This window comes from Scyliorhinus torazame, chromosome 17 (assembly GCF_047496885.1).
Source record: "Scyliorhinus torazame isolate Kashiwa2021f chromosome 17, sScyTor2.1, whole genome shotgun sequence".
Lineage (NCBI taxonomy): Eukaryota > Metazoa > Chordata > Chondrichthyes > Carcharhiniformes > Scyliorhinidae > Scyliorhinus > Scyliorhinus torazame.
The window spans coordinates 134269128-134289540 of record NC_092723.1 but is presented as its reverse complement, the minus strand read 5'-3'; the positions used below and the strand labels follow the sequence as shown (position 1 = coordinate 134289540).

Below are 20413 nucleotides of genomic sequence, written 5' to 3'. Positions count from 1 at the left end.
TTAATTTCTTAGAAAGATCTGTCTAAAACACAGCCATTCCAACAGTCAGTTAATAACCAGATTAACCTAAAAGTACATTTAATCTGTGGGCTTCATGTCAAAAACTTGGCACAATGTTTCAGAATTGCAGAAAGGGTGCTTTTGTAGTCTCACCGAGAGGCTGACAAGAAAACGGACCTGCGAATGATTATATTTTGAAAACATCAGATAAATGTGAGGCAAGAATCAAATAAAATTGGTTACTAGGTGCACAGAGGGCATTGGCCTATAAATGCTAATATGATAAATGGACAGTGCTCAGGCCAATTGAGACACCAATTCCTAGCCCAGTTAGTCTTGAAAGGAATGGACTCATCTGTTGTAGACTTGTAAAGAACAGGTTGTACTAGAAATTGGGGAAAGGACAGGAATATAGGGCCATGCATAATATTCAGAAAGCCAGTATTGTTTCAATGGGTAAATGGGCTCCTGTATTGTGAAACATGACAATTATAAATTAATTTTTAACAATTAATTCATGGGATGTGAGCATCACTGGCAATTGCAGCATTTATTGCTCATCCTTAATAGCACTTGAGGTGGTGGTGAGCCACCTTCTTTTAAGGTGCATTTTACATTTTACAAATTCACACAACAAAGTTACAAAATAATACCATAAACAAAAAAAAGCGGGGCAAAATGCAACAGGCAATCAGTGTCCAACCTACACCTCCAACCTCTCGAGCAGCTTTCCAAGACACACCAACGAGGAAGAGAGCCAGCGACCAGTCAATAAGGAGGGAATCACACCTACCCCAGGGGGGAAAAAAAACCTAGGATATCTGCTAAGAATATCGCTCAGCCTATCCTCAAATCTCCATGCACCCGGGGACCAGCCCCCCACCCCCTCCGGCCCAAGCATCCTTAAAACAGCGAGAGGACAGCCAGGAGTTTAAGCTTTTAAAACAGCAAGAGGAGAGTTGGGAGTTTCAGTGTTTAAAACAGCAAGAAGGGAGCCAGGAGGTTCACAGTTTAAAACAGCGAGAGGAGAGGATCACAGTTTAAAACAGCGAGAGGAGAGCCGATGATGAAGCAGCAAAAGGTGTTGGGCCTTGGACATTGCTCTGAAGAACTCACAACGATGTCGTGAGCTGACATGATTACCTCCATTAACCACAATCATCTTTCTACAAGCAGCACGGTGGCACTGTGGTTAGCACTGCTGCCTCACAGCGCCAGGGACTCAGATTCGATTCCAACTTCGGATGATGGTCCGTGTGAAGTGTGCACATTCTCCCAATGTCTGCATGGGTTTCCTTCGGGTGCTCTGGTTTCTTCCCACATGTGCAGATTTGGTGGATTGGCCATGCTAAATTGCCCGTGTGTCCAAAAGGTTAGGTGGGATGTCAGGGATAGAGTCTGGGTCAGGTGCTCTTTCGGAGGGTCAGTGTGGACTCAATGGGCCAAATGGCCTCCTTCTGCACTGTAGGGATTCTATAATTTTTTTGTACTATAAACAACTCCAACAAATGGGGAGTTTTGCATCAATTCCCCATTGACTTCAATTTTGTTAAAGCTTCTTGATATGACGTGACAATTAGTCAAACGCTGCCTTTATGTCAAAGGAGTCCCACCTTATCTCTAGAATTCAGTAGTGTGTCATATTTGGACCAAAACTGTAATGGGGTCAGTAGCCAAAATGTCCTGGAGGTAAACAAACTGAGCATCGTTGAGTATGTTACTGGTGAGTAAGTGCCCCTTGATAACACTATCAGCAACACCTTTTATCATTTGCTGATGATTGACAGTAGATGTTTTTGGTGGATTGGATTTGTTCTGCTTTTGTGGAGAGTAGATATCTGGGCAATTTTCTACATTGTTGAAACTGTGTTACAAAGAACAAAGAAAAGTACAGCACCCTTCGGCCCTCCAAGCCCGTGCCGACCATGCTGCCCGACTAAACTACAATCTTCTACACTTCTTGGGTCCGTATCCCTCTATTCCCATCCTATTCATGTATTGGTCAAGATGCCCCTTAAATGTCACTATCGTCCCTGCTTCCACCACCTCCTCCGGCAGCGGGTTCCAGACACCCACTACCCTCGGTGTAAAACAACTTGCCTCGTACATCTACTCTAAACCTTGCCCCTCGCACCTTAAACCTATGCCCCCTAGTAATTGACCCCTCTACCCTGGGGAAATGCCTCTGACTATCCACTCTGTCTATGCCCCTCATAATTTTGTAGACCTCTATCAGGTCACCCCTCAACCTCCGTCGTTCCAGTGAGAACAAACCAAGTTTATTCAACCGCTCCTCGTAGCTAATGCCCTCCATACCAGGCACCATCCTGGTAAATCTCTTCTGCACCCTCTCGAAAGCCTCCACATCCTTCTGGTAGTGTGGCGACCAGAATTGAACACTATACTCCAAGTGTGGCCTAACTAAGGTTCTATACAGCTGCAACATGACTTGCCAATTCTTATACTCAATGCCCCGGCCAATGAAGGCAAGCATACCGTATGCCTTCTTGACTACCTTCTCCACCTGTGTTGCCCCTTTCAGTGACCTGTGGACCTGTACACCTAGATCTCTCTGACTTTCAATACTCTTGAGGGTTCTACCATTCACTGTATATTCCCTACCTGCATTAGACCTTCCAAAATGCATTACCCCACATTTGTCCGGATTAAACTCCATCTGCCATCTCTCCGCCCAAGTCTCCAAACGATCTAAATCCTGCTGCATCCTCTGACAGTCCTCATCGCTATCTATCCGCAATTTGTCCCAGAATCATAAAATGTCCCAGAATCATCCATCAACATCCTGGGTATGATCTGTCCCAACGTCAGTTGGTAGCACATTGGTGTACAGGAGGGAGTTCACCTTCGTGTTCTCAATGTTGATACTGAATCTCATGATGTTTTATGGAAGCCTCCTGTTAATGCCATCTACCACACTTTCTTAATACATATATATCAGTGCTTCCCCATGTTGAACACTAAGGACAAAAAAATAAAAATGTACTCTCAGTGAGGGAATTTCAATGCCCATCAGCAAATGTGGCTCAGTAGTGCCACTGCTAACAGAACTGGCTTAGTCCTCAAGGAGATATTTGCCAGACTGCCTGCAGTAAGTGGTGAGAAAGCCAACACAAGGGAAAAACCTATTTGACCTTATCCTCTCTGGCTGTCATAGATACATCTTTTTATGACCGTATTGGTAGGTAGTATTTGGAGATAAAGTTCCATTTTCACATTTAGGTCAAGCTCCATCATTCTTGTTTGGCACTACCAATGTGTTAAATGGGATAGATTCAGAACAGATCTAGCCAGTTCAAAGCTGGGCATCACTGAGATGTTGTGGACCATTAACCGAGGCACAATTGTATTCAACAGCAATCCACACATCCCTCACTCTACAATTATCATTACCAATAGCGAGGAGACCAACTTTGATTCAATGAAGAGTGCAGAAAAGAATGACAGGAGCAAAACCCGGCATATCAAAAATTGAGATGCCAACCTGAAGCTACAACACAGGACTTCATGCATGCTGATCAGTGGATGCAGCATATCTAGTCAAACAGTTCCACATAGAGGGTGGTCCACGCACCACGAAGAGTCCCCGACTCCACACAGAGGGTGGTCCACGCACCACGAAGAGTCCCCGACTCCACACAGAGTGTTGAAAGACTCCACAGCGAGACCACTGCACGACTCCATACAGAAAGCAATGACAGACTCCACAGCGAGACCACTGCACGACTCCATTGAGAGAGCACAGATCGACTCCACAGCGAGACTCCATTGAGAGCACACAGATTGACTCCACAGCAAGACCACTGCACGACTCCACACAGGGAACGATGCCAGACTCCACAGAGACTCCGCAAAAAAAAAAAAAGAGATGATTTGTTCATTGAAAACTACTACTCGGACTTCCGGTTGCGGCGATGACCAGCTAAGCCGCACCTTTTGGCGGCTCCAGCTCAAACGTACCTTCGGGCTCTTTTAAGAGCCCCAACGGGGAATTTCTTCGGGACGAAACCCGGTGTGGGGTGTGACAACAGGGAGTCCCCCCCAACGGAAAAGAAAAATATCGGCGGCGGCGGCCAGATCGCGAAGAATCCTCGAGGACAGGGGCAGAAGAAAAAAGGAGCAAGATGACGGCGGAGAGAGCCCAGGCGACATGGGGGCCGGACCAAGACGAATTTTTGAGACGGTGTGTGGAGCTGCTTAAGAAGGAGGTGCTGGCCCCGATGCTACAGGCAATTGAGGGGCTTAAAGAGACACAAAAGACCCAGAAGATGGAGCTCCACGTGGTGGAGCAGAAGGTGACGGACAACGAAGACGAGATCCTGGGCCTGGCGGTCAAAACGCAGACGCACGAGGCGCTCCACAACAAGTACATTGAAAGGATTGAAGTCCTAGAAAACAGATCACGGAGAAAGAACCTTCGGATCCTGGGTCTCCCCGAGGGAGTGGAAGGAGCGGACGGCGGGGCTTACGTGAGCACGATGCTACGCTCGCTAATGGGAGCTGAGGCCCCCTCCGTCCCCTTGGAAGTGGAAGGGGCTCATCGGGTCCCTGCGAGGAGACCAAAGGCGGGAGAACCACCTAGGGCGACGATCGTGCGATTTCATCGCTTCAATGACAGAGAGGTGGTTCTGAGATGGGCCAAAAAGGTACGAAGTAGTAGATGGGAGAATGCGGTGGTACAGGTGTACCAGGATTGGAGTGCGGAGGTGGCGAGAAGGAGGGCGAGTTTTAATCGAGCCAAGGAGGTGCTACACAAGAAGGTGAAGTTCGGGATGCTGCAGCCGGCGCGACTGTGGGTCACGCACCAGGAGAGGCATCACTACTTCGAAACGGCAGAAGAAGCAGGCACCTTCATTAAAAACGAGAAACTGGATCAGAACTGAGGGACTGATGTTAGAGGGGAAATGACAATGCCGATGTATATAGAGATGTAAATTGGGGAGGGGGGGACACTAAGAAATGTGGGCGCCGGTGGGGGGGAAGAAGAGACATAGGCGGGGGATGGGGAATGGGAGTGGGGCGGCAGAGGGAGCTGCGCCACAAGGGGCGGGACAACTATAGAGAACACGGGGCTTACTGTTCTTGTTCCCGCGCCAGAAAGATGATGGTGGGAAGATAGGCGCAAGGTAGATGGGAGTTCCCCACACGGGGGGGGGGGGGGGGGGGGGGGGGGGGGGGGGGGGGGGGGTCAAGGAGAGAGCGGGAGAAGCCGGGGTCAGTTGAAGTCAGCTGACTTTCGGAAGCAATATGGGGGGAGCAATCATGCTAGATGGGGATCTGGGGGGGGGGGGGGGGGGGGGGGGAGAATAACTGGGTTGCTGCTGCAGAGATCGAAGAGGAACTGGTAAAAGAAAGGGTGGTCGGAGCTGGAATGCGCCGCCTGGGGAACGGGTGGATGCGCGGAACCGGGACGTGGGACTGGCCTAGAGAGGGTGATGGCTAGTCGACACGGGAAGGGGGCAGGTAGCCCCCCAGTTCGGCTGATCACGTGGAACGTGAGAGGCCTAAATGGGCCGATTAAAAGGGCCCGAGTGTTCGCGCACTTGAAAGGACTGAGGGCAGACGTGGCTATGCTTCAGGAGACGCACCTGAAGGTGGCGGACCAAGTTAGGTTAAGGAAAGGATGGGTGGGACAGGTGTTCCACTCAGGGCTGGATGCAAAGAACAGAGGGGTGGCCATACTGGTGGGGAAACGGGTGTCATTCGAAGCTAGGAACATTGTAGCAGACAGCGGAGGCAGATATGTGATGGTGAGTGGCAGACTGGAGGGAATGGAGGTCGTGTTGGTTAACGTATATGCCCCGAATTGGGATGATGCGGGATTTATGAAGCGGATGCTGGGACGTATCCCGGACCTGGAGGTAGGAAACCTGATAATGGGGGGGGGGGGGACTTCAACACTGTGTTGGACCCAGGGTTAGATAGATCTAGGACCGGAAGAAGGCCGGCAGCGGCCAAGGTGCTTAGGGGGTTTATGGACCAAATGGGGGGAGTGGATCCGTGGCGATTTGTTAGGCCGAAGGCCAAAGAGTTCTCCTTCTTCTCCCATGTTCACAAGGTGTATTCCCGGATAGATTTCTTTGTTTTGGGAAGGTCACTGATCTCGAGGGTGGAAGGAACTGAGTATTCAGCCATAGCTGTTTCAGATCGTGCCCCACACTGGGTGGACCTGGAACTAGGAGAGGAGAGGGAGCAGCGTTCACTCTGGCGACTGGATGTGGGATTACTGGCGGATGAGGGAGTCTGCGGAAGGGTGCGGGGATGTATCGAAAGGTACCTGGAGGCCAATGACGACGGGGAGGTCCGAGTGGGAGTAGTATGGGAAGCGCTAAAGGCGGTGGTCAGAGGAGAGCTGATCTCCATCAGGGCCCACAAGGGGAAAATAGAGGCCAAGGAAAGGGAAAGACTACTGGGGGAGATTTTGAGGGTAGATAAAGAATACGCGGAGGCCCCGGAGGAAGGACTATACAGGGAGAGGCGACGACTCCAGACGGAGTTCGACCTGTTGACCACAAGGAGGGCGGAGGCACAGTGGAGGAAGGCACAGGGGATGAGATATGAATATGGGGAAAAGGCGAGTCGCCTGTTGGCCCATCAGCTGCAAAAGAGGACAGCGGCGAGGGAGATAGGGGGAATTAGGGATGAAAAGGGAGCTACGGTGCGGAGAGCAGGGAAGATAAACGAGGTGTTTAAGACCTTTTACGAGAGACTTTATAGGTCCCAACCCCCGGAGGGAAAAGAGGAGATGCGGCAGTTTTTGGACCAATTAAGGTTCCCGAGGGTGGAGGAGCAGGAGGTGGAAGGCCTGGGGGCGCCAATTGGGGTGGACGAGGTTACCAAGGGGCTGGGGAACATGCAGGCAGGGAAGGCCTCAGGACCAGATGGGTTCCCGGTGGAATTTTATAGAAAATATATGGACTTGTTGGCCCCGCTGCTGGTAAGGACCTTTAACGAGGCCAGAGAAGGGGGGACCCTACCCCCGACAATGTCGGAGGCGACGATATCGTTAATCTTGAAGCGGGATAAAGATCCGCTGCAGTGCGGGTCCTAGAGGCCTATCTCACTGCTAAATGTGGACGCCAAGTTGCTCGCAAAGGTGCTGGCAACGAGGATAGAGGATTGTGTCCCGGGGGTGGTACACGAAGACCAGACAGGGTTCGTAAAGGGGAGACAACTAAATGTCAACGTGCGACGGCTATTAGGGGTGATAATGATGCCCCCAGTAGAGGGGGAGGCAGAGATAATGGTGGCAATGTATGCAGAGAAGGCATTTGATAGGGTGGAGTGGGAGTATCTATGGGAGGTGCTGAGGAGGTTCGGGGACGGGTTTGTCAGCTGGGTTAAACTCCTCTATGGGGCCCCAACGGCATGTGTGGTCACAGGTCGGCAAAGGTCAGAGTATTTTCGACTATACAGGGGAACAAGACAGGGATGCCCGTTGTCCCCATTACTGTTCGCGTTGGCAATTGAACCACTGGCCATAGCGCTGAGAGACTCCAGAAAATGGAGAGGGGTGATTAGAGGGGGAGAGGAACACCGAGTGTCACTCTACGTGGATGACCTACTGCTGTATGTGACGGACCCAGTGGGGGGGATGACAGAGGTCATGCAGATATTGAGGGAGTTTGGAGATTTCTCGGGATATAGGCTTAACATGGGAAAGAGTGAGCTTTTTGTGATACACCCTGGGGACCAGAGTAGAGGGATAGATGGCCTACCGCTAAGGAGAGTGGAAAGAAACTTCCGATACCTGGGGATTCAGATAGCCAGGAGCTGGGGAACCTTACACAGACTTAATCTGACACGACTGGTGGAACAAATGGAAGAGGATTTCAAAAGGTGGGACAAGCAGCCGCTGTCACTGGCGGGCAGAGTGCAGGCAATTAAGATGATGGTCCTCCCGAGGTTCCTATTTGTGTTCCAATGTCTCCCTATACTGATCACTAAGGCCTTTTTAAAAAAAAATAGATAGGAGCATCACGAGCTTCGTGTGGGCAGGGAAGGCCCCGAGGGTAAGGAGGGGGTTCCTACAACGTAGCAGAGCCAGAGGGGGACTGGCGTTGCCGGATTTGGGCGACTACTACTGGGCCGCCAATGTGGCGATGATTCGTAAATGGATGATAGAGGGAGAGGGAGCGGCGTGGAAAAGATTGGAGATGAAGTCCTGCAAAGGGACGAGTTTAAAAGCGCTGGTGACGGCGCCACTACCGCTCTCACCAAAAAAATTTACCACGAACCCAGTGGTGGCGGCAACATTAAGTATCTGGGGGCAATGGAGGCGACAGAGGGGTGTGCTGGGAGCCTCGGTGTGGTCCCCGATCAGGAACAACCATAGGTTTGCCCCAGGGAGGCTGGATGGAGGATTCCAGAGCTGGCACCGAGTAGGAATCAGGAGTGTGGGAGATTTATTTATAGACAGGACGTTTGCGAGCTTGGGAGCGCTTGAGGAAAAGTAGAAGCTGCCCCGGGGAAATTTCTTTAGATATATGCAGGTGAGAGCGTTCACGAAACAACTGGTGAGGGAATTTCCGCTGTTCCCGACACAAGGGATCCAGGACAGGGTGCTTTCGGGGGTGGCAAAGTGTCCGAGATATACCGGGAGATGAGAGAAGAGGGGGAGGAGTTGGTGAGCGAACTGAAGGGAAAATGGGAAGAAGAGCTCGGGGAGGAGATTGAGGGTTTGTGGGCTGATGCCCTAAGTAGGGTAAATTCCTCTTCCTCGTGTGCCAGGCTTAGCCTGATCCAATTTAAGGTGCTGCATAGAGCACACATAACGGGAGCAAGGTTGAGCAGATTCTTTGGAGTGGAGGACAAGTGTGGGAGGTGTGGGGGAAGCCCGGCGAACCACACACATATGTTTTGGTTGTGTCCGGCACTGGAGGGGTATTGGAGGGGAGTGACGGGAGTGATCTCAAAGGTGGTGAAGGTCCGGGTCAAACCAGGCTGGGGGTTAGCTTTATTTGGAGTTGCGGATGAGCCGGGAGTGCAGGAGGCAAAAGAGGCCGATGTCGTGGCCTTTGCGTCCCTAGTAGCCCGGCGTAGGTTTCTACTCATGTGGAAGGAAGCGAAACCCCCCGGACTGGAGGCCTGGATAAACGATATGGCGGGGTTCATAAAACTGGAGCAGATGAAGTTTGCGCTGAGAGGATCGGCTCCAGGGTTCACCAGGCGGTGGCAACCGTTCCTCGACTACCTAGCGGAACGTTAGAGGGAAGATAGATGACCAGCAGCAGCAACCCGGGGGGGGGGGGGGGGGGGAGGGGGTAAATTGTTTGGGTTTTTGGAGGGGGAGAGGGGGCGGGGGGGGGAGTATTACTTCGTGTTATTTGGTTAGTTTACACAATGTTACATTGCAGTTATCATGTTACTTGTATTTTTATTTCTTTGATTTGTAAGGGAAAAAATTGTGTTTGAAAACTTTAATAAAATATATTTTAAAAAAAAGAAAACTACTACTCAGATGATAATTTCTTCCTTGGACACAGCGAGCACAATCACAAATCCAAAACAAAAAGAGATGATTTGTAAGTTGAAGCATCCTACTCAGACAAGCCTCCACAGCGAGCTCGTTGACAGACTCCACAATGGAAGCAACGCACGACTCCACAGCGCAGTCCATGCCTGAACAAGAGCATGAAGGTCTATCCACCTTATCTGAGCAACCAGCAGCAGACGATGCATGTCTGCCACGCTCACGTGAAGAACAGAAAGACTATGACAGTCTACCCAGTTTACTTGAGCCACCAGAAGACGACTCTGAGAGTCTACCCAGCTCATCTAACCAACAAGAAGATACTGCAGGTCTACCCACTGCATGTGAGACAAGTGACGAAGGCATCACAGCGAGACTGACAGATCTCAGCTCGCATGCACAAAGGCACTCAACAATCCAAGTGAAACTACTCGTGAGACCACGTCAATTGAAACCTCATCCACTCGAGCCTCTCCACAAGAAAATGAAATCTTGAACATTTTGACTCCAGACGAGGAGCATCAAGAAACCAATGATGATTCAAGTGAACCTGAAATGACTCCAAAAGAGGACCATCAAGAAACCAAAGATGATTCAGATGAACCAGACAGGACTCCAGACGGGGAGCATCAACAAGCCAAAGATGATTCAAGTGAACCGGACATGACTCCAGACGGGGAGCACCGAGGAATCAAAGACAAAACGCTCAATGTAACAGCAGATGCCACAAAGGACACTGACACAAGTAACTTTGTGAAGGACTCGAATTCTCCACTTGGAATGGTCATTGAGCGCAACAAGCACAACAACAAAACCTACAAAAACAACAACAAAGACAACACCAAGAAGCGTACCAAAGGCACCAACGTCAACAACAAGCACGTCAAAACCAACAACACTGGAACAACGACTGGTATGACATGGTCCAACTCTGCAAATGCAGGACACTGTGACAGCACAGCTCAAGGTAATGGCAAGTATGCAGATATACCATGGCATGATACCGCATCTTACAAATTCACATTTGCTACACTACAAACAAGCAGACTAGCTTTCAAGGCAGCTGACATACGGCATCAATACCGCAAACACAGACACCAGTCCAGGTCAGACAGGAAAGATGACATCAAGAATCGCTACCACAAGCATCGAAAAAAAGAGTCCAAATCAGACAACGAAGTGATTTGACCATTTGAACACCTCCTGAAGACTTCTTGGTTCCTTAAGCACAGGGATGCTGACGGCGTTCACAAGGAAATGACAACATCAACATCGACACTTCAATAACAAAACAAGAACGCCACTCGACCATATAAATTCATGAACTTTGGACTCATAAATATTATTTGGTATTGTATAATCATCACTGTCATCATGACTTGTACATGTCATCATTTATCTACCTATTTTGTTCAATTTTCTTTAACCAAGTACAGAAAATATGTAACACGAAAAAAAGGGGGATGTGGTGATATGCATCATCGTATATACACAAGGGGTTAATGTAAATACACTACAACTAAGTAAACACTAGAGGGAGCACCGGAGATGGCATGATATGCAAACATGCAGCTAATGAACACTTAGAATAGGACACAACCAATGAGCAGTCAAGGCACCCAGAGGTGGCATTACCACAAGGGGGCATTACACAACCCAGATAAAAAAACAGGGCACACATGCTCTGTTTCTTTCCACAGACCCACAACTAGAGAATACATCAGGGTTGATCAGAAGCATCACACCCAGCACGTGGCTTAGAGCAGACTGGTTTAGTTAGACTGAGTTACTACAATTAGATTAGCAGGAGAGTCAAACTCATTTAAGAACTGTGTTAATAGTTCAATAAACATGTTGAACTCATTACAAAGCGTTCATCAAGGAAGCAGCTTATGCTACACGAAGAAGCATAACACAACAGCCCTCAGATAGTGAGGAGGACTCTGCTTGGTTAACTAGACCTTGTTGCTTTTGGTGCCCAGGTTGGTGCTGGGTGATCCGACAAGTTTATTCTTATTTGTTATACAACAAATGGTTTGCCAGGCCATTTTAGAGGACAGTAAGGCACACATTACAATGGGTTTAGAGTCACAGCTGACCCAGACAGGGCTTCCTTAAAGGACATGGGTGTACCAGATGGATTTTGATCGACAATGTGGTAGTTTCTTGATCATCATTACTGAGACTGGCTTTATATTCCAGATTTATTATTGAGTAGTCGCTCATCACCAGGCTTTGCAGCGGGTGAGGAAGCGCCTGGAATCGCAAGGTGCAACGATCTGTGATGTCCGAGGGTGGTAACGGATCACAGTGATCAGATCGTGGAGTTGGAGGCAGAGGTGCCGATGTTGGGAGTGGCCGGTAAGGAGTTGAAGGTAAAAGTGGACAATCAGGAGAATTGGTTCAGGCAGCAGAATTAACGAATTGTGGGTCAGCCGGAGGGGGTGGCGGGAACGATTGCCATTGTCTATGTTTCGAAGATGTTTGCGAAGCTGGTGGATGAGGGGGTCTGTGAGAGGGTCCCGGAGGTGGACCTGGCACTAAGACAGAGGCTGATAGCTGGGGAGCCGCCGTGGGTGGTGATAGTTCAAATGCATAAATTCCAGGAGAAGGAGATGATTCTGACGTGGGTGAGACAACGTAAGACTGTAGTTGGGAGGGTCAGCGGATCCGAATATATCAAGACCTTGGGCCGACCTGGGTGGGCGGGTTTTAACTGGGCCAAAGTGGTGCTTTTTCGGAACAAGGGCCAGTTTGGTGCGTCGTACCCGGCTAAACTTTGGGTGACTTTTAAGGGGAAGGAACACAATTTCACGACGCCCGAGGCGACAAATGACTTTATTAAGGAGCATGGTTTGGAGGAGGGTTCATGGGAATTATCTTGGTTTTTTATATGTTTGTACAAAGTTTTGCTCTTTGCATATGTTTGCCTTTTTGGTATCTTATTATGGTCAATGGGGGATTGTTCCGAACCATGGCTATCTTTCCGCTGTTGGTGGGGGGGTGGGAGCGAGGGAGAGGGGGGTCTAGGCAGGATCTCGCCGAAGAGTGGAGGTGGGGAGGCATGGGGGGGGGGGGGGGGATGGGCAGTTTAGGCGATATGGATGGGGGCCTTTGTTTTGATCACCAGGTGGGAGTTGCCATGCCAGCAGGGATGCTGGTGAACGGAAACAGAGTGGGGAAGGGGGCTGCTGCAACGGGTAGCCAGAGAGGGGGCGTGGGGCGGTCAGGTATTTTGGGGAGGTGGTGTGCATGTGCATGGGGTATATTTCCATAAAGGTTTTATCTTGGTAGGTAAATCAGTGCTCCCGGGGATAATGGGGGAAGAATGTGCGCCGATTCTGGCCTCGGACCATATAGAAGGCTTGGTACAGGCCAGGCACAGGCCCTCGTGGAGGATGGATTTGGTGTTGCTGGCAGATAGTTTTATGGAAAAGTGATTTTGGTGATAACGGAGTATGTGGAGTTTAACCAAAATGGGGAGGTCGCACCCTCCTGTTTTGGGAGGCGTTGAAGGCAGTGGTGCGGGGGGAAATGATACTGTACAAGTTCCATAGAGATAAGATAGTGAGGGCAGAGAGACAAAGATTGTTTGTGGCGGGGGGGGGGGGGGTCAATTTTGGATGTGGACCGGCGGTATTCAGGGGCCCCGACCAGGGAGCTTTTGACAGAATGGAAGAAGTTGCATGGGGAATTTGATCGTTTGATGATGGGAAAGGTGGTGTGCCAACTGCGGTGACCAAGGGGGTTCACTACGAGTACGAAAGGCCAGCAGCCTGTTGGCACATCAGCTGAGATGACAAGCGACCCCGCAGGAGATAGTGCAGGTGAGGGATGTAGGGGGAGAGTTGGTGATGGCGCCGGAGAAAATTATTGAGGCATTTGAGACCTTTTACAGGGGGGAGCCCCAAGGGGAGGTGAAGATGGGGCATTTTTTTGGATGACTGGTACTCCTGGAGGTAGAGAGGGGGTAGGGATAGGGACTGGAGGTGCCACTGGGGTTACAGGAGATAACGTTTGATGCAGTCGGGGAAGGCACCAGGGCCGGATGGATTCCTGGTTCATTTTCTACAAATAGTTTGTGGCGGAGTTGGCCCTGCATCTTTTGGGGATGTTTAATGATTCGCTGGCAGGGACGGGATCTGCTGGTCACATTGGCTCAGGCGTCAATTTCTTTAATCCCCAAGAAGGACAATGACCTGATGGAGGGTGGGTCATACAGGCCCAACTCCCTTTTAAAAACAAATGTGAAGATGTTGGCTAAGCGACTGAAGGGATGTGTGCCAGAGGTGGTCTCGGAGGGTCAGATGGGTTCTGTGAAAAAGGCAGCAGCTGTTGAGCAATATTAGGCACTTGTTGAACGTGGTTATGATTTTATCAAAGGGTAAGGTGCTGAAGGTTATCGTGTCGATGAACGCAGAGAAGGCATTTGATAGGGAAGTATTTGTTAGAGGTCCTAGGGAGGTTTGGGTTCGGACCTACATTTATCTCCTGGGTGTGGTTACTGTTTGCTGCCTCCAAGGCTTGTGTAAGGACAAACTCTGGAGATTTTCAGTTATATAGTGGCATGAGGCAGAGGTGCCCACTGTCTCCACTGCTGTTTGCGCTGGCTATCGAACCTTTGGCCATTGTGCTCAGGGCATTGAGTGGTCGGATACTGTAAGGGGGTTCTTTGTGATGGAAGATGTGGGTGGGGTGTTGTTAAGGGGAGAAAAAGGGGGAAAATATGTCAAACTGTGCATTGTGATATGTTTTTGGAGAGATTGTGTATATTTTGTATACTTTGGTTTGGAATAAAAATATTATTTTAAAAAAGGATGATTAGTAAATAGATTTAAAATAATGAAAGATTTGAGATGGTAACTCATGAACGATTGTTTCTTGTAGATGACAAATAGGTAATACAGAGACATGGACTAGAAACTGTCGCTACATAAGCTTACTCTTTTCCTTGGATAGGACCTCTTCTCATTTCGACCTCGACACCTTTTGTTGTTAATGTTAGACTCAGAAGAATAACTAGATGCCATCTGCTGGGCTTGTTCAATCTCCAGGGCCTCAAACTGTTCAATAACCTGTGACTTCCTATAAGAAAACATGGGATGTCTGGTCACATGAAACATCTATAGTAAGCAGTCAGGTATCCTCATATTTTAAGTGATGAAGTTAGTACAACCTTCAAATCATTCAACTTGTCTACAGATCCAATAATAGCAATTGGCAATTTAAGGGGTGGGGCTAGGAAGTATTTGAAGTATTGGGAAGACAACAATATTAATAGCTTAATCTATGTTGCATATATTTAAGGAAACCTATTTTCTTTAAAAGATGCACTAAGTCAAGTCTGATGAAATTTGAAATCTATGAAAATACTATTAGTCAGAATTCTGTTATCTAGAGTTTAGTAATCCACCGCTGGTCAACTATAATGTTATGTTTTTATTTCCAATCTTTTATTTTTGGAGGGATAAACAATTTTTTTAATATTAATTTGCTGCATGTCTGATCACACAGAATTAATATACTTAATATTAAAACAAATTAGACAAATGATGCATCCAGAATAAAGCACATGATTGAGCCATATTTTATATGGATAGTTTCAGAAAATGGGACATGGAAATATATCCATAAATAAATAAATAAAGCTGGTTTTTAAAAAATCTAACCTGTTAGCAACACAAGAACTGAGTTCATGATATATATTAACTGTATCCTTAACCTGGCTACAATGGAACTCACTGATGCATTAGGTAACATAAAGTTTTGTTATTCTAATATATGATTCATCTTCAATTATTAATTATCAGAACGTAATGCTTTCAATTATCTGATTTTAAATGTGATTTACAATGAAATAGACAGCATTATGGAAAAGACAGCATTAAACATAGTTGATTTCTGAGCATGTTAAACATCACCATATTGTACAGTTAAGAGTAATACACTGTTCACTCAGCCAGTCAGAAATTTGATTTATTCCTAAATTTACTGCCAAATTCTGCAACATGGTGATTCAATGCAGATTCATATCAATAACAATATACATTTATCAGTGCATTTAACATAGTTAAGCATCCCAATGCGCTTAACAAGAGCGATACCAATGAAAACATTTCCGACGTTATTTGCAAACAAACCCATGAAGGAAAAATTAGGACAAAAGACCAATCACTTGATCAAAGAGGTAGAATTTAAGGAACATCTTAATGGAGGTGAGAGGTTTAGAAAGGAAACTGCAGAGCTTAGGGCTAAGGCAGCTGAAAACATGGCCACCAATGGTGCAGTGATTAAAATGTGATGGACAAGAGACCAGAATTGGAGAAAAGTAGTGATCTCAAAGACTTTTAGGGCTGGAGGAAAATCCAGAGAGGAAGGTACAAGGCCATGGAAAAATTTGAAATCAAGGACGAAGATTTTAAAATTGAAGTGTTGTTGGATGGGGAGCTAGTGTCGGTCAGCAAGCATAAGCATGATGGAAGAATGAAATTTGAAGTGAATTAAGACATGTGCAACAGAGTTTTGAATGAGTACAAGTTTATATAGAGTGAGATGGGAGACTCCAGAAGAGCATTGAGGTAGTCAAGTCTGGAGGTAACAAAGAAAATGCTTGCAGTGTATTAGATAAATAAATGGGTTACTTTATTAGTGAGAAACTGATGAAAGTCTAAAACTCAGATATTTCTAAATTGGAAAGAGCTTGAGATCAGGAAACCGTTATTAATTGACACATTGTTTTAAAAGACTAGATTGTGTGAGGAAAGGAAAACCTAGGGAAGTAAGGAATTACATAGTTTTGAGATTTTTGGGAAAATAATTAAAATAGAGTTTAGTGAATCTCATGAGGCAGTTTTATTTTGTGCTTGCAGCTCCATCAACTTGTATGACTGAATTTTACATTGCAGAAAAATAATAACCCATTGCGCTAGCGCTGACCTCCTGAAAGAGACAGTTATTTAGTCACACCCATCCTGTCCTCCCCCCCCGGCTAAATGTTACATTTTTCTTTCTCAATTACTTACTTTTCTTTCAAAAGCTGTTGAGGATTTGTTTCCAGTGATATTTGTTGTAAGGCATTTCATATCCTAGCAATCATCTATGTGAAGATTTTCCTAACTTTTTCCTTCATTCTTTTGGTGGCTATTCTAAATTAGCAATATCTTTTTAAGGGACTTTATCCAATATTGCAAGGGGTCACAATCTCAGGATAAGGGGTAGGCCATTTAACACTGAGATGAGGAGAAATGTTTTCACTCAGAGGGGGGTCATGGAATCATACAGTATAGAAGAGGCCCTTCAATCCATCAAGCCTACACCAACAAAAAATACTCTAAACCTACACTGATCCCACTTCAGCACTTGAATGTTATGGCTCATCCAAGTACACGTGGTGAACTTGTGGAATTCTCTGCCAAAGAAGGCTGTGGAGGCCATTTCACTGAATATCTTTAAGAAGGAATTAAATAGATGTCTAGACTGTAGAAGTGTCACAGGGTAGTAGGAGAGCATGGGTGGATGATGTTGAGATAGAGAATCAGCCATGATCATATCGAATGGCGGAGCAGACTCGAAGGGCCGAATGGCCTACTCCTATTTTCTATGCATGATCTGAGACTTTAAATCTGACTGTACCTCTTACTGATTACCTGTGTTATATGGAAATAATGTATTTACATGCTAATAGGCCATCACTGACTGAAATTCTAATATCTAATCAGTATCATAAGTCTGCTGTTGCAATTTAGTCACATGACCTGCACATAAGCTTAAGAACTTAAGAAATAGGAACAAAAGAAGACCTGACAGCCATTGAGCCTGCTCTGCCATTCAATATAAGCATGGTCGATCTTAGACTTCAACCCCACTTTCCCACTCATTCATTCCCCTTATCCCTCGATTCTGAGACACTTACAATAGTGCTCATTACTTTGCTCTGGGCCTTTCAGTTACATTGTCAAAAATGCTAGCCCCCTGTTTGAAAGATAAGAACAATTCTGATTTGAAAGTAAGATTGTAGCAAAGTACTCTGTGGAACAATAACAAAAATTAAATGTAACTGTTTCTGGAGACAGTTCACTTGCCACTTTTTTTAAGAAAATATTTTATTAAGGCATTTATAATTTTAACAATTTTAAACATCAGATTTCAACAAGATCAAAACAAGATAACCAACACACACCCCCATTAACAAACCCCAGCCAACATGGCTTACACAAACAGGATTTCCTTCCCCAGTCCCCTTTCCACTGGTTTTCTTGATCTTACTCGACTCCCATGCCTCCCCCCACCCCCCTGCTGACAGCTTAATTTTTCTCGAAGAAGTCAATGAATGGTTGTTGCCTCCTCCGGGCAAACCCCTGCAGCGATCCCCTCAAGGCGAATTTAATTTTCTCGAGTCTGAGAAACCCCGCCATGTCACTAACCCATACCCCTGACTTCGGGGGTCCCAAGTCCCTCCTTCCTAGCAGGATACATCTCCGGGCCACCAGGGAGGCAAAGGGCAGGACGTCGGCCTCTCTCACCCTCTGGCCTCCCGGATCTTCTGACACGCCAAAGATCGCCACCTCTGGACTACCACCCTCACTTCCAATACTTCTGACATGACGTCAGCAAACCCCTGCCAGAAATCCCTCAGCCTCGGACTTGCCCAAAACATATGGACATGGTTATCAGGACCCCCACACAGCGCCCACACCTATCCTCTACCCGCTCAAAGAACCTGCTCATCCAGGCGACCGTCACATGCGCCCTGTGGACCACCTTAAATTGTATCAAGCTTAGCCTGGCACACTACGAGGATGCATTGACTTGCCTCCATCTGCCACTTTTTAAATAGATTGACAGGAGAGGTGAGAAATGATTACTTGCCCTGGTGACACAAGCGAGATTTTATTATTACAAAATGCACAGCAACTGAAAGTTGTCAAACTCTCCACGGATGCGATACAGACTGACTGGCTGGAAAGAACTTCACAGTGGACTAGTCTTAACTGGTGAGTTTTAGCAATTTGAAAACAAAGCAAAATCATGCATTGTAAAATGAAGATTTGATTTCTTTGACAGGTAGCAATCAGAATCAGTCCTCTAGAATCAGCAATAAAATGGATGCGTGGCAGAGAGCAGGCGACAACGCTGGGAACACAGCTAAGAGCAGATTAACAGCAACACCTGGAAGAAAGCACTGGACAATTAGAAGTGAACCAAAAAAAACAAATAATTAACTTCCCCATTTGAGGTCATTCAACATCATCTGTAAATCTCCAGTCTGTGGGAAGTATTGTGGGACTGAGAGATTGCCTGTCAACTCATTCTGATTAAACAAAAACTAAATGTGGAACATAGCCAGAAAGTAAATAAACTACATCACTATCAACTTCACATGTAATGTTCTCAAAGGCGTCAAAACGTGCATCAGGCAGGAAGTCCTGACACCCATTTCACTCAGCTGTGAAGTTTTTGCTCCACTTACACTTGTCCTTTCTCTCCACTGCATATTCCTCTCCGTCCTTCTCTTCCTGGACTTTTGTCTGTATCTACTCCTTCACTCTATTTATTCTTCAACTACCCTGCTCTTCTTCATTTATATACATCTTCCTCTCTATGTCTTCTTGTCCCTCAAGCGCTCACACCTCTTTACCTTTCTCTTCTGTATTTATTTATAGTAAGAAGTCTTACAACACCAGGTTAAAGTCCAACAGGTTTGTTTCGATGTCACTAGCTTTCGGAGCGCTGCTCCTTCCTCAGGTGAATGAAGAGGTATGTTCCAGAAACATATATATATATATATATATATATATAGACAGATTCAAAGATGCCAGACAATGCTTGGAATGCGAGCATTTGCAGGTGATTAAATCTTTACAGATCCAGAGATGGGGTCTCTGGATCTGTAAAGATTTAATCACCTGCAAATGCTCGCATTCCAAGCATTGTCTGGCATCTTTGCATCTGTCTATATATATATATGTTTCTGGAACATACCTCTTCATTCACCTGAGGAAGGAGCAGCGCTCCGAAAGCTAGTGACATCGAAACAAACCTGTTGGACTTTAACCTGGTGTTGTAAGACTTCTTACTGTGCTCACCCCAGTCCAACGCCGGCATCTCCACATCGTATTTATTTATCTTCTGTTCATTTCTGCTATTATAGCATAAAGGGACAACAACCTTAAGACACAGGTTCGAGAGGCACCGGTATTAGGATTTTGATGGGGCAAATGAAAGCAACAATGAGATTTAAACAAGGGAGTAGGATAAAGTTAGAAGCATCATGGACAACTGCATCTACTGTATGGTGGGATGGAATGCTGAAGATGCTTTTTTTTTTCTACTTCTCTATAAGTATACAGTAAGTACTCATTTTAAGTCACCCCAATTTAAGTCGATTCGCTATAAAGTGGTGTTTGTTTCTTTGATATAAATCCTGATTTCCAGTGATTTTTCTTGCAACATTGCATTTTGCATGTCATCGTGCAATACACATCGACTTCCTTCATGCAACACTGGGTCCTGTTGGGCCAGCACCATTGTTCATAGTGTGATATTTAAGACACTATCAATCTTTTCAAAAGCATCCAAAGCAAGAGTTAATTAAGATTTGGAGTTTTGCCTTGGGTGACTTTAAATCACTTTTAAACATGAGCGTAAAATGCCCTGTAGTGCTGGCTGTGTCTCTCTCTGCTGCTGCAAAGAAAGAAAAGCCATTAGCCTAGCAGTGAAATTGGAGGTTTTAAAATGTCCTGAGGCTGGATGCTTAGGCTACTTCTTACAGCCAGGACTTCTCACAAACCAATATGCCCAGTCTTAAGGCTTTACATCACTCAAAAACAGCTCCACTGAAATACTTTAGGAATGCCCTCTAAGCACCTCTGAAAAGGTAAACTATTTCCCTAAACTATCGAGCTAGAATGGAAGCAAATCATC

At 46.5% G+C, this 20413-nt stretch overlaps 1 protein-coding gene across 4 annotated transcripts in view; it reads right to left on the bottom strand.

Moving 5' to 3' along the window:
• Window positions 1–20413, bottom strand: part of LOC140394159 (myosin phosphatase Rho-interacting protein-like) — a 305177-nt gene that overhangs the window by 80139 nt on the left and 204625 nt on the right. For all 4 annotated transcript variants that reach the window (XM_072481083.1, XM_072481084.1, XM_072481085.1 and 1 more), the window contains exon 8: window positions 14434–14575. In XM_072481083.1, coding sequence (XP_072337184.1) covers window positions 14434–14575 — 142 coding nt within the window. The remainder of the gene's footprint in view (window positions 1–14433; window positions 14576–20413) is intronic.